This window comes from Notamacropus eugenii, chromosome 5 (genome assembly GCF_028372415.1).
Source record: "Notamacropus eugenii isolate mMacEug1 chromosome 5, mMacEug1.pri_v2, whole genome shotgun sequence".
Taxonomy (NCBI): domain Eukaryota; kingdom Metazoa; phylum Chordata; class Mammalia; order Diprotodontia; family Macropodidae; genus Notamacropus; species Notamacropus eugenii.
The window spans coordinates 302,099,327-302,113,658 of record NC_092876.1 but is presented as its reverse complement, the minus strand read 5'-3'; the positions used below and the strand labels follow the sequence as shown (position 1 = coordinate 302,113,658).

Genomic DNA, 14,332 nt, shown 5'->3' with positions numbered 1-14,332 from the left:
CCCTGAGAATGTAAAGCTTCTTAAGGTCAAACAATGTATAAATGTGGTCCTTGCATCCTCAGTGCTTAGAAGTGTCTAGCACATAGCAGTCGCTTAATAAATGCTTGTTGACTATAGAAGAAAATTTACCCTCAACACACAAAGCTCCTGAGTTGTTCCTGTCTCCTATATTTTCTTTCCTCTCTCATTTGAGCCCAGAATTTCTCTACACCATCAAGAAGTTGCTGCCTCCTCCCAACCCCCTTCACACTCAGCAAAAGGCCATAGAGACAATTTGTTAGTATTTTTAAGGTAGTAACTTCCTGTATCTCATTAGCATTCTTAGTATCCTGGACAGTTGAAATTGCTTTATCTCTTATGTAAAATTCCTAGTTTCAGACATCTTAAGAATCTAAGAAATTGTCTCATCTTCTATGTTGTTTGGTAACGTGACACAGAAGTCTCTGATAATTGTCTGTAAATCTTATTTTTCAATACAATAAGACTAGAAAAAAAAGATCTGCAATTCCATCATCTATATCCAAAACCTATAAATCAGTGATTACACCACCTTTGAAAGGTAACAATGTAAAGTATGAACATTTCCAATTAATCACAGAATTATAGATTCAGAGCTAGAGTGGACATTAGAGGCCACTTGATTCAACCACCATCAATTACAGATCATTCCTACAGAGGTTAGGTGACTTGCTCAAAGTCATACAAGCATTAAGTAGAAAAGCTGGGATTTGAACCTCTGATTTCCACTTCAACTTAACTTCCTCTACATCATGTTTTATCTCTGATCTTAAATCACAATGGCAAATTCTCTTGGGAAAGGAAAACACTGATCTTTTCTTTTCACTTTTGACTTCTTTCCTTCTCTCTAGTAGACCTAAAAATAAAAGTATCCAAAAGACTCTATGTATTAATAAAACCTGACCCTACAGAACCAAAGTTCATCATAAAGAATTTATGGTTTAAAAAATTACTTGGGAATCTTGGATGAAGCCCAGCATGATCCATTTGAAATTCTGTATTACACATCTGTTGAAAAAAAGAAGCATATTGTTATGATGCAAAAGAAAAATGAATATTCTCCTGGAAGACCTGGTAATAATCACATCAAACTATTTTCTTAAACTAGTCATCCCAAATTCCATGATCAAACACAATTACCTTCTCATATCTCTGACAGGTCATTGATACTATAATCATTACAACATCCTTAAGAAGAGAGCCTATGGAAGAGTCAGAAAAAAATGTGGGAAAAGTAGGAAGCCCCTATTAGAGAAATGAGGCATACTGTAAATAAATCAATATAGTACTCCAGGATCCCCAAAAAGAAATCATCCTACTGTTCTCATTTTGAATACTCATTACCAATTTCACCCAACTGATTCATTTTTTTTCCCAAAGCAATACCATATAGCAATCAATAAAGCAGCTGCAATGAGTGCCAAGAAATCACACTGACAAAATTGCATATCCTTGAAGAATTGAAGTGTCTTTTCATCTTTATAACCTTTTTCTGTGTTTGAGGATGTCCACTTGAGAGATGAATGACAAAAAAATTTCAGATCAAAATTAAAGGTGTCAATTTTCTTCATTCAAATTGATCCTTTATAACTATCCTTTATTATACTACATTAACTATTAGTGTAGTATTAACAACCAGCAGAGTCCAATGTAACTAATATTTAGTTGTAAAATAATTTCTCAATGTTCAAGCTGGCAAAATTATCCTAACAACTCAAGAGATCAAAATTAATAAAAATTAACCTAGTGGTGAGTAGGCTCCCTATGTGTTCTATATTTATACTAAATCTAGGTCTAAGGATAATGAGATTTTTAAAAATAATTATTCAAGATGGGTAGTCACTCATTACACATTTGGCCTACAATTTTAACTGTTGTTAGGAATACCCAAAGTAACTACAAATAAAAGTCATGTCCACTTTAGATTACCTTGAAATTTTCATGAGGTATTTTGAAAATTGCTCTTATTCATTTAACACTGCTTACCAACAGATGTATAGGATGAAAAAATTTCAGTATATTAAAAAATGATGAGATTTAAATCACTGAGATAAATAGTACATTTGTTTGAATATTATGTTTATTTTTAAAGTAGTCTATACTAGAATCCACAGAATGTTGCATTTCTTATTAACAAGTCTTCTGGAGGTTCAACATTCATTTTTCATTTGCACCACACAATAGCAGACATACAATACAGAATCTCAAACATATCACACTGAGCTTCAACTGAGCTCCTTTTTTCTTAATGTAAATTCTCTCCCCTCTCACCACTACAAGGTTTGGTTGGGTCAAACGCATAAAGGAGGAGCACTTAATAAACTTATCATTCAAAAGAGAATTTAAAAATCCATTCAAGAAAAATCAAATGGTCAGTTAGTTAGTCAATAAACATTTAAATGTTCACTATATTCCAGGCCCTGTCCCAGGTACTTAGGGATACACAAGGAAAAAGATAGTCCTTGGCCACAAGAACTCACAACCTAGCAGGGGCACCAACGAGCAAATGAATACATACAAACAAGCTATACAAAGGAGAAATATTAAATAATTTAGAGAGGGAAAGCATTAGAGAGGGAAGGGTTAAGAAAGATGAAATGTTAGTTGAAGCTTCAGAGAAGCCAGTAAGCAGAGATGAGGGAAAGCATTCCAGTCATGGAGGACCACCAGAGAAAATGCCTGCAGCCAAGAGATGTGAGTTCATGGGACAGCAAGGAAGCCAGTTTCACTGGATAGAAAAATAGTCCATGGTAGCGAATAGGTGTAAGAAGACTAAAAAGGTAGGACGAAGCTAAGGTATGAAGGGCTTTGACAAGTATCATTTTGTATTTGATCCTGGAGATAACTGAGAGCCACTGGAGTTGTATTTTCCTTTTGGGGGGGGGGGGGGGGCAGTGGAGGGGAGAGAGGAAATATTTACATACTCAGACCTTTAAGCTATGTCTTTAGTAAAAATCACTGGAAGCTGGATGGAGGATGGACTGAAGTAGGGAGAGACTTGATGCAGGCAGATGCACCAACAAGTTATTGAAATACTCCAGGCATGAGGTGATAAGGACCTATACCAGAATGGAAGTATTGTCAGAGGAAAAAAAGGGCAAGCATTTTAGAGATGTTGAAAAGATGAAATTTATAGGCCTTGGCAACAGACTTGATATGGTTGGAGGAGAGAGAGATAGTTAAGAGTCAAGGATGAAATCTAAGTTTCAAGCTTGGGGGAATGGGAAGATAGTGATACTCTCTACAGTAACAGAGAAGCTTGGAAAGGGAGAGGGTTTAGAGGGGGAAATTAGTTCTGTTTTAGACATGTTGAGTTTAAGATGTCAGTGGACATCCAGTTCAAGTCTGAAATACAGCTGAAGTTCTGAGATTGGTTAAGATAGGTAGATTTGTGAACATCAACAGAGATAATTAATCCATGGGAGCTAATGAGATTACTAAATTAAGTAGCAAAGAAGGAGAAAAGAAAAGAGTACAGGATAGAACCCTGTGAGACACTTCTGATTAGAGAAAGTAATCTGAATGAAGATTCAGCAAAGGAGATTGAAAAGGCTCTGCTCGTTGCCCAGACATTCAACTGTATGCGCAATCCAGTAAGACTATCTATCAGTACATCCATCTTGGATAGTTACTGTAGAAAGATAAAGAATGGGCCAATAGATAATTAAATAGAAGATTAAAAAAGCAAGCTGAAATGCATTTGGGAAATTGCACAATACTTCAATGATGAAAATCAAACCATCAAAAAGCATTTATAAATCACTTCCTATGTGCCAGGCACTGTACAAAAGACACAAAGGCAAAAACTGTCCTTCTCCTTAAGCAACTCACAATCAAATGGGAGAAACAGCATGTAATTAATAAGCACATATAAAATATATACAGAGTAGATGGTAAGAAATCTCAGAGGGGAAGAAAGCAGCAACTGAAGGGACCCAGAAATGCCTAATACAGAAGGTGGGATTTGAGCTAGAACTTGAAGGAAGCCAGGGAAGATAAGAGGAATATGGAAGGAGGGAAGGAATTCTAGCAAGAGGGCACAAGTGGTGCAAAAGCACAAGGACAACAGATGGGTCTATCATATGAGAAGAATACATGTAAAGTAGTGTAACCGGATTAGACTTAAATATAAGAATGGAAAGACAGAAAGTAGTCAGTTTAAAATGAGCTGTAAATGCCAAGAGGCTTTTATATTTGAAACTAGAATAATAGGGAGTTACTAGAATTTACTGAGTAGAGAGATGACATGGTCAGATCCTAAACCAGCCGAGTGGATGATGGATTGGAATGGGGAGAAACTTGAGACAAGCCGCTTCCCAACACAAAACCCACCTTTTCAAGACCAGTATTTTCCCACTGTTTTTATATGTGTATGTGTGAATGCGTGAATGTGTGAATGTGTGTGTGTATGTGTGTGTGTGTGTGTGTGTGTGTGTACACATACAAGGCTTCAAATAAGGAATAACACAGTTTCTGAAGAAAATCTGAGGTGACCCAAAAAGCAATGGAGAGATTTAGGGTAGGTAGAGAAGATCCTCTAATGAGTAAGAAAGATATAAATAAAAATCATTTAGGATAAGTTGCAATCAACATTGCTAGAGAAGTAAACATGTGCGATCAAAGGTTCATTCAATTATGTTACCTGGAAGAACTAAATTTAAAATAAACCTAATAATCCAGGAATTTCACTATTCCTCACATTTAATCACTTTATTAAGGAACTTATCCTTGTCTGTATGCTTCTGACTACATTCTATATCAATAATGCCATTTCTTGAGCTTTCAAGTAAATAAGTAAAATTCTTTCACGACACTTTCCAAAATGGTTTTTATTATAAAGAGATTCTGGTTATTGAATGAGTCCACTGTATTTCTAGTATGCTAGATAGGGAGAAAAAAAGAACGGTGCCTAGCTTCTACGTACTGAATCAATAACTAATACTCTAAACCCAACAGGAAAAGCACACTTCTTTTGTCCTCCAAATTCCTAGACCTTGTATTTCTTCTGATAGGTTATTTGGAAATTCATGCACAACTAGTATTGGACATGAATCATTATCAGCAAAGCTAAACCTTAATCGAGGGCTTCTTTTCACATATGATCACAAACTTTATAACTTATGTCTCACATTCCTTCATGCTACCTGCCATTCCACCTAGCCATTCTCTCTAGGTTCTAAATCTTTGGATCTTCTTTAAGTCTCAGTTTCCTGATTTGCTTTTAAAAAAAAAAAAAAAGAGGTTTTAAAATCACAAAATCCTTTTTATCATATACAAACCATAACCAAGCACTGTTTATTTTTAGCTTTAAAATATCTCCCTGATTGATTCCTGGTCTATTTCTTCTGTCACCATATTAACTAGGTCTTTCTTCTGTAGTATTTCTCTGAAATACTGTGAATACCTAAGTCTCTCTCTCCACTTACCCCACTTCCCTCCCATCTCATCCAATCGACCCTGCACTCTTCTGCCACATTAATTTTCCTTAAACTCCACTTTTGTAATGTCAATTTTTCTCAAGTACTTATAAAGACCCCACATAATCAAATTCAAATCTTTACTGGCAATTAGGGACTTCAATAACCTTGCTATCAAATTTATCCCTTACAACTTTCCAACAATATATATTCTTCATGTCAGTTGGTCCTTTCAAAAACTGTTTCTCTTTTACCCAGGAACCCTGAGGGTCTTCCCCTCTCAATTTGATATTTTTCATGACTTTTTTTTGGTTTTATTAAAAGGGGCCATCCCTTGTGCAACCACTAAAAGAGGCCTATTCACTGAAGGAGTGTATCTCACTTAAAATGAGAATCAGGTTAAGACCTTAGCCTAAAATGGCCAAGGGCCCACATTGCATCCTGGGCCGTCACCAATTGTCCTGATGAGTATCAGGCCACTGGACCCAGATGGCTCAGGAGGAGAAAGTGAGGCTGGGGACCTTACACACAGCCCTCCCTCACTCAAATCAAAGTCAACTGCAAGTCATGTCATCATTTTGATGTCATGGTCCTCTTTGAGAATGAAGAGCAAACACAAGAAGACTCTAGGAACCTTCTTATCTTTCTTTGTTCACAACTTTCCTTTGAATTTACAAGTACCCAAATCTAAGGCTCAAACCAAACCCCTTCCTCTATCAGTAAACCTTAACCACACCAGCCCTCCTTCACTCAAAAAAGTCAAATACAAGTCATGTCATCATTTCTCTGATGGCATGGTCTTCTTTGCCAATGAAGGACAAACACACACAACCACCACACCAGCCTACTACTACTCCCTTCCTAATCCCCATAATACTTATCTATAGAATATATTTCAGCAAGAGACAATTTCTCACATAGCATTATGTAAGTCCTGTCAGATTCTCATTGGGATTGTAATTTTATGGGGAAAATGTTATTAGATGCTTTTTATCTCTTCAGAGCAATTAGCAGCATTTAGCATAGACTCAATTCAACTTTACAATTAATGCCATTTTTGCCAGCTGTACAAACGCATCATTTTTGCATGGTTTGCAAATACCAAGTTACTTATATAACTAAATTCTAAAGAAGATCTATTATCAATTTAAAATTCTTTCCCAAAATTCCATTCTTTCATTAACAAAACCCAAACAAGAAAGTCCCAAAAACTAAGGCATCAAACCCTTAAAAATACTTATATTTTGATTAAGTCTAAGTTGTAAAAACAATTGCAGTCTAATGGACATCATTGCCAAAAATTCTAAAAATAACAAATAGAACTCTATGCAAAAAAGTTCCTTAGGTAAGTTCCAGAGTAAAGTAGTAATGTTTATTTACTAAACATACACACAATCTAAAATAAACCTTCCACCTAGGGTGGAGGAAAGAACTAGAGAGCATAATGGACTAGAAAGGGTGCCTGAATTCATTGAATATAAGCTCCTAGAGAGCAGGGGACAAAACTCTACACTATCCTAACTTATGTAACAGCTACAACAAGCAGCACAGGCACAAGTAAATACTAAAAAAAAAATACATTTAATGATGACAACAAAAGAGACTACACATGTTTCAGTCCTTTGGGATGGAAGGACAGCACATGACCATTCATTCAATAAACATTTACTAATGCTTACTCGTAATCTGTATTATGACTATGTGAGACAAACATGCATTTCTTTTTTTCAGAATTCCAAATTGTATTAACATCACCCCATACTTCATGAATTATCCGCCACACAAGATAATCAACAAGACTATGGCAATAAGGGAGGGAAAAAAAGGCCTTTATGAATTTTTCTTTAATGCTTCACTCTACCCAGAAATGTGCATATTCTCAAATGTTAAATACATTTGAAAAGTTTAATAACTTAAGCAAAAAAAAAAAAAAAAACTACTCCACTGTCTACTCCAACAAAGAAAAGAGTCCCAAAGTAAGGAGTCAGAGGTCTAGTACTAAACCCAATGAAAAAAGATTTTTAATACAATTTTTAAAATGACCTAAACAAAAGGAAAAAGAAAAATTTAATAATTAAAACTGATATGTAAAACAAGAGTATTAGAAAGTCTTATTTTATTTAAATGTTGAAGAATCCTGAATACATATAGGAAATAATTTAAAACTTTACAAATGTTCTAAGCTCTAAAAATTTAATTCTTATCAATTAAACTTTGGGTAATTGATAAAAATTAGCCTCAGAATAGAGAATATTTTTGTGTTCTAATTTTAATCTACAAAGAAAAAGTACATAAGTTTAATTTTACTACTATGTAAGATGAATTATCTAACTTTTTTCTGGGTGATTTAAAAAATGACCATTGTAATGGATAAAACTTTAGGGTGGTTTGAGTCCTGGCTGCTTATTTCTTAATGTAGAAGGTCAGTTACTTCTGCTTAAAGTTCCCAATTTTTAACTGTTAAGAATGAAGAGCTAGGCTTGTTGGCACAAGTCTGTAATCTCTGCTTCTTAGGGAGCCAGAGCCTACTGGATTCTTTGAGTTCTGGAGTTCTAAGCCCCCATAGAGCCAAAACTGAAGGACTAGGGGTCCATACTGTCTGCCACCAATATATACTTATTTGCATATTGTCTCTACATCAGAATATAAGTTCCTTAAAAAAAAAAACAGGAACTGTATTTGCCTTTCTTTGTATCCCTTGTACTTAGCACGGTGCCTATCACACATGTGCTCAATAAATGCTTGTTGACTAACCAATATGATGAGCTCCCAGAAGTGGGAGGCCTCCAGACTGACTAAGAAGGGATGAGCCCACCCAGCCAGATCTGAAACTGAACAGGTCAAAGTTTCCAAAATGGTCAATAGCGGGGTAATGCATTGAGTAACCCCTACACTTACATGCTAGAAGAAATAGAGAAATCTGGTCTCAAAAAAGGGGTGGGGAAGAAGGGGCAAAGTACTACTTTGTTAGAACTAGCAAATTTCCTCTATCTTGCTGGTTCTAAGACAACATTTTTCAGTCTCTAAAAACATTCAAGTTCTCTTTTCTTTTTTTGATCCAAGCTTTGCTCAACTAACATAATGGAGAGATGAATTTGATTCAGTATGTTTTATTTCTATCAAATGGGATAAAATTAATTTTTTTTAAAAGTCTCTAAAACTTGAAAAAAATAATATAAAATAGGCAAAATTTGCCCTTGGCAACTCCTTTTTAAAAGTGTCTTCAAAATGCTTGTTTTGTGGTGCATTGCAGAAGGGTCTTTTCCTCAGATGAAAACTAAAATGTGAAAATAACAAGGTTTTCCACTTCCCAGGAGAGAAGACCAAAGAAATGAATCTCTATAGTATGTCAGACACCTGAGCACATTCTAGGACTATTGATGTTCTACTCACATCCACATGATGTTCCACTAGACCAATAACTACTCTCATGTCAAATATTAACTAAACAGTAATAATACACAGACATATTGTCATTTAAATAGTATATTTATATAAATAATATCTGACATCGGGGCTAGAAAATATGCTCTAGAATTGAGAAAACCTGGATTGAAGTCCAGGATTTGACACATCCTATGAGGCGGTAGACAGGTCATGGGATCACAGAAGAAGGGCTGAAAGAGACCCTTAGGTCTTTAGAGGCCATTTTGTCCAGCTCCCTATTTAACAGAAGAGTTTATAGCATCTACTACCTGTTAACTATGTGGGAATTCCTTTTGTGTATAATTTGGACTTGAGGATGGTTCAAAGTCCCAGCTCTCAAATTCTATGAGATTAAAATGACTTGTCAGAAATCAAGCAGAGTACCATAGGTGAAATTTGAACCCAAGACCTCTGACATCAATCACAGGTAGCTCTTTGATGCATTCTGAACCCAAGTCCTCCATTTCTGGAATCATAGCTCTTTACTGTATCAGCTTCTCAATACTCCAGGGCAACTCTCTAAAACTAAGTTTCAGAGAAGCTGCAGATTTGTATTGGAGACAGTTTCAACACTGGGTGTTCCATTAACGATGAAAACACAAAGTTGTACCTCAATTCACCCCCACCACTAAATTACTTAAAATAGCATTGTGACTGAAGGTGCTGGAACTGCTCAAGTTATATGAAATGCATCTGAAAATGATATATTGTCCTGACCCATCCTTTCTCCTTCCCACCCCAAAAGTTTTCAAGCAGAATTGAATCTTATCAGATATGTTAAGGATATTCCTTTCATCTATGGATTGGATGAGATGTCCACTAAGATTCCCGCGAAGACTCAAATTCTATGATCCAGTGAGGATAAAAGTCTTGATTTTGCCTTTTGTAATTCATAAATTTGAATTAGTTCTAGTTACTCAGGTTTGTATATGAGTTTTCCATGGAAAGGTTTCTTTAAAATTAAATGTTTTTGCAGTTCAAAACAAACTCATCTTTACTACTGAGCACACAGGTTAAATTCAAGGCTGTCCCTTGGAAAATGGGGTCATATGAGGACACTGAATTTCAGCCTCATCAGAACCAGCATAAATTAACCAAAAATATTATTACAAAAAAATTAACAAAAAGACTAGGACTATATCTAACTTGAAAATTCCATAGATACTTCAACAATGATATGAAATGTTATAGAAATTAATAGCACTTTTCATTCTGAATGAGATTTCAACAGAAAAAGATAAATTCAGCTACAGAACTACCCTATGTGCCCACTTGAAGTAGAGTCCTGTATTAGGAATTCTGCTGTTTTTCTCTAACAGTGAAATTTCTGAAAATGTCATTAGAGCAGTCACTGTGGACATCAGGGTAAAGAAATCTTATGTTAGTGTAACAGGTAGTACCTTATATAGGAAAAGGATAAACACTTTGCAACAAAAATAAATTCTGAAGAGAAAAAAAATTGGAAATCAAAAGTTAAAGAGAATGTTTGAGAATTCAAAGCCATCAAGTCAGTCTCAGACAGGTGAGAAATACTGTAAAATGGGAAACAGAAATGGACTTGCACTAAGAAGACATGACTCCAAAATAATCTACAAGGCTCCACAACTTACTTTGTTGTGTGTGAACTTTGGCAAGTCACTTTACTGCAGGCCCTCAGTTTTCTCTTCCATAAAATAGGGACAAAAATACTTTGAACCATCTACCGTCTGGCTTGCTGGAGGGGAAAAGGGCCTTTGAAAACATGAAGCACCACATAAACAAAGAAGTATAGCAAAAAAAGTTTATTCTTCTTTTGAGATACCACAACTTACTAAAACCAAAATATGTTTAACATGTAAGATGTTCTGTAATCCACTTTTTAAAAACTCTCACAAACACTGGCCAGGTTTTTTCTTTATTCCAAATTTTAGTCAATAAAATACTTATGAGTTTACCACACTTATTGTACAATCACCTAGACAGCTTCTCTTTTTTAAAAACAAAATTGCAACAGAGACTACAATTACTTAATGTTTTCTGTTACTTTTTCTAGCTCATAATTGCATTTTATTTTAGTTCATAAAAATGCTCATCACCTGCAACTCACTCCACCACGTATCTAAACTTGCTTAATTTAAAAAAAAAAATCCAGTAATTTGTTCAGGTTTGAAATCGAAAACTACCTTATAAGGATATAAAAGATTTAAAGCAGGAAGAAGCTTTGACAAAACTAAGGAAGTTGCTGCGCGCTTGCTCATTGAGGGACTTTTTTCTTTCAGACCAGAGAAGTAACACATGACATCTTTCACTCTAAATTAAAATGTGACTTGGTTCCCTTGAAAAATATGTAAAAGGGAAAAGGGACGCTACAGAAGACTAGATTGGTTTTGGGGGGGGGGGGGGGTGGAAGAAGACGTTTTAGTAAGCGAGTTTTGATTCTTTTTTTCCTTAAACCCTGCTCTCAATTCCCATGAAGGAAGCGCATTCCTCCCTTTCCCCAACCCACACCCTGGGCATGAGTCTTGTCAGAGCAACCTTGCAAAACCCACAACGTGGGCTTGCCCTCGCCCCCCCTCCCCTCTGTCTAGTCCTCTTCCTCCGGTCCCCACCCCTCCTCTCCCAAGCTCTCCCGAAGAGACGCGAGGGACGGCGAGGGGCCAGAGAGAAATGGGTGTGGGTTTGGGATCCGGGGGAAGACCCTCCCCCCGATCTCGGGGAAGCAAAGGGGTCCCCAGGTCTTCCGAGCCAGGAGGAGGGGATGGGGGAGGGGCAGCTCGGGAGGTGGGAGCGGGGGTGAGGGGCCCTCCCAGAACCTTTCCCCTGTAACCCCCCCGACCCTGAACCCCTAAGTGCTCGCTCCCCCCACAACCCCCCACACTTGGCCAGGGCCGAAAAGGGCGAGGTCGGAGGGAGCCGAGGGAGGGTCCCTCTCTCCGGAGCCCCACCCCTACCGAGCCCAGCAGAGCCGGTGACTGACACCCCAACCGGCGGCGGCGGCAACTCCCCGCACCATTCATCTCTCCCCCCACACCCTCTCTCGGTCTCACACCCTCGCCCCGCCATTTTCCCTCTCCGCCCGACTCCCCCCGCACCCCGTTCGGCGCGGCTCGGTCCCCGAAGGGGCCCGTCCCCGCCGCTCACCCGGTGCCACAGTCCACCACACAGGCCGGCAGCCGTCCCGCCATCTTCCGCCTCCTCCTCCTCTTGCTGCAGCCGCCGCCGCCGTCGGGTCCGTGCTGGATGCGGGGAGGACGGGGGGCTGGCGGCGGGGGCTATCTAACCATCCACAGCCGGGCCGGCCTCGCGCTCCCGGGAGGCAGAGAGGAAGCTGAGGCAGCGGCAGCGGCGGGCGGGAGGGAGGGCAGCAGCCTCGGCCAGCGGCTTCCACTTCCGCAACCCAGCCAGTCAGTCAGGCCGGCAGTCCCCGCCCAGCGCGCCGCGGCCGCCTCCCCGCTCTGCTCGCTCTCTCTCCCCGCCCCACTCCGGCCCTCCCCCTCTACAACTTCTCCCCTCTCAATTCCTTTCTCGGAGAAGCCAAGATGGCCGCCGGCGCTGACGCCCAGGCCCGGCCCAGCCCAGCGGAGAACGCGGCCCCAGCTTCCTCCCCCACGGCAGGAGGAGGCCAAGGAGCATGCGCGCGCGCGCGCGCGGGGCGCAGGCGGTGGCCGCTTCCCCACCCAGGTTCCTGGCTCCGGTCCGAGCTTGCTGGGGCGGAGTCTAGGCCGGGTTTTCCAGGGGAGGCGGAGCTGGAAGTCAGCAGAGGTCCTCACGAACGTGAGGAGCCGCCTCCTTTTCTTACTCCTCAATTCTCCGTTCTGGAGGTGGCGAGAGCGTCCCGGTGCGCGGCTGCGCTTCCAGCCCCCGGGGAGCCTCCGAGTCTTCAGAAGGCAAGCGAGCAGGGCCGCTCGGGGACACAGAGGAGTAGGTTTTTCTCTGGTGTCCAAAGGAAAAAGTATCCTAGTAGAAAACCAGTGGTACGTGCCTTCCGTGGCTTGTTGCTACTTTTCACATTGGGAAAAAGAATAGAAAGAGACTGGATGAGAAATGGATGAGGCAAAATGCGGCTTGAACTGTGTAGTTTGTGTGCTGTTGTCACTCGTGGGTTCTTAACCCTTTTTGTGTCGTAGACACCTTGATAGTCTAGTGAAGCCTATGGACCCCTTCTCGGACTAATGTTATTAAATGCATAAAATAATAGGTGTACAGAGGGCACCAATTATATTGAAATAGTTATCAAAGAAAATTAAGTTCACAGACTCCACCCCCACCCCCCCAGGTTAAGCCCCTCTTCCTGAATTTCTCTGAATTATTGTGGTCTCTTCTTTAAAATAACGTCCTAGAGGGCGGGTCTGGCCTGATGGGCTTTACAAGGTTGGACCACACCTCACAAAATTGGTCACTAAAGGCTTTTTGATGATGATGGAGACCACCACCACCAGGACAAGGATAAATTTCCCATTGGAATAGTTAGACTTTCCTGATAAGGAATTTTGTCCAGAGAAAGAGAAAAGGGAGAGAAAGAGAAGTGCAAAGAGAGGAAAAAAGTAAAGAGAGATCGTTAAGCAAGTATTTTATGAATTGTCTGCTATGTGCCCAACAGGTTGCTAGGCGTCCTGGATTCAAAGACAAATGAAGTAGTTTGTCCTGGAGAATCTTAGAGTACATCAAATTGATACAAGGTAGCAGGGCAGGGAAACACTAGCAATTGGCATGCTGGCTAGGCTTCATGTATAAGGTAGAGCTTGAGCTGGTATTTGCAGGAACCTCAAGGAATCTGAGAGAGAAAGTTAAGGACGAGTGTATTTATTCCCTAGCTGTGCAAAGGCAGTGAGATGGGAGATGTGTTGTTGTGTTCGCTATTATACTGTAGTGTTGGGGTTTGGGGAAAGTGTCAAGCGTTTATTAAGTGCCTCTTGCTTGGGCATAAGGCATGTGTAATAATCCTGGAGAAGGTATATGCCAAATAGAAATTTATCCTTGATTCTAGAGACAGTAATGAGCCACTGGAGTTTATTGAGTTGGAGAATGACATAGTCAGACTTGCACTTATGGAAATTTTATATAAAGAAAGGATTGGAGTGGAAAGAGGAGGTAGAGAGACCAGTTAAGGTTCTATTGCAGTATTTCTGGAGTGAGGTAAAAAGGGCCTGAATGAAATCTGTAACTGTACACAGCACAAGAGTTCCCACCCTGTAGCTGGGCTCTGATCTGTCAGGTTATTACTGAAAATAATAGGCCTCAGATTCATTAACATGCTGTAATTAAATAGTTTATTAAATATAATGAAAATGAAACAAATCAAGTGTCCTTACATAGAGCCATTTTATAAGCCATTGACCTTGCCTTCCCAGATCTTCATCAGTGGCAGGTATTCTTCAGAAACGAAGGATGAACACAGATCAGTGGCAGAATGAAATTCCACTCCAGATTGTGGTTGTTGTTTGCCAGATGCTATCAGTGAAGGAATCAAACCATCAAAACGAAGCTGAAGA

The 14,332-nt window shown here is 39.5% G+C and overlaps 1 protein-coding gene and 1 long non-coding RNA gene across 3 annotated transcripts in view; one reads left to right on the top strand and one right to left on the bottom strand.

Moving 5' to 3' along the window:
• ACTR3 (actin related protein 3) overlaps nt 1-12,473 on the bottom strand; it is a 64,387-nt gene extending 51,914 nt beyond the window's left edge. Inside the window, 4 exon segments of the mRNA XM_072613291.1 lie at nt 11,982-12,093; nt 12,096-12,138; nt 12,140-12,308; nt 12,310-12,473. Of these exon segments, the coding sequence (XP_072469392.1) occupies nt 11,982-12,093; nt 12,096-12,138; nt 12,140-12,308; nt 12,310-12,473 (488 nt within the window).
• The window catches only part of LOC140506278 (uncharacterized), a 52,706-nt gene extending 38,425 nt beyond the window's left edge, over nt 1-14,281 (top strand). For both annotated transcript variants that reach the window (XR_011967844.1, XR_011967845.1), the window contains exon 3: nt 14,192-14,281. This is a non-coding gene — a long non-coding RNA (uncharacterized lncRNA). The remainder of the gene's footprint in view (nt 1-14,191) is intronic.
• Nucleotides 14,282-14,332: the final 51 nt, after the last annotated feature.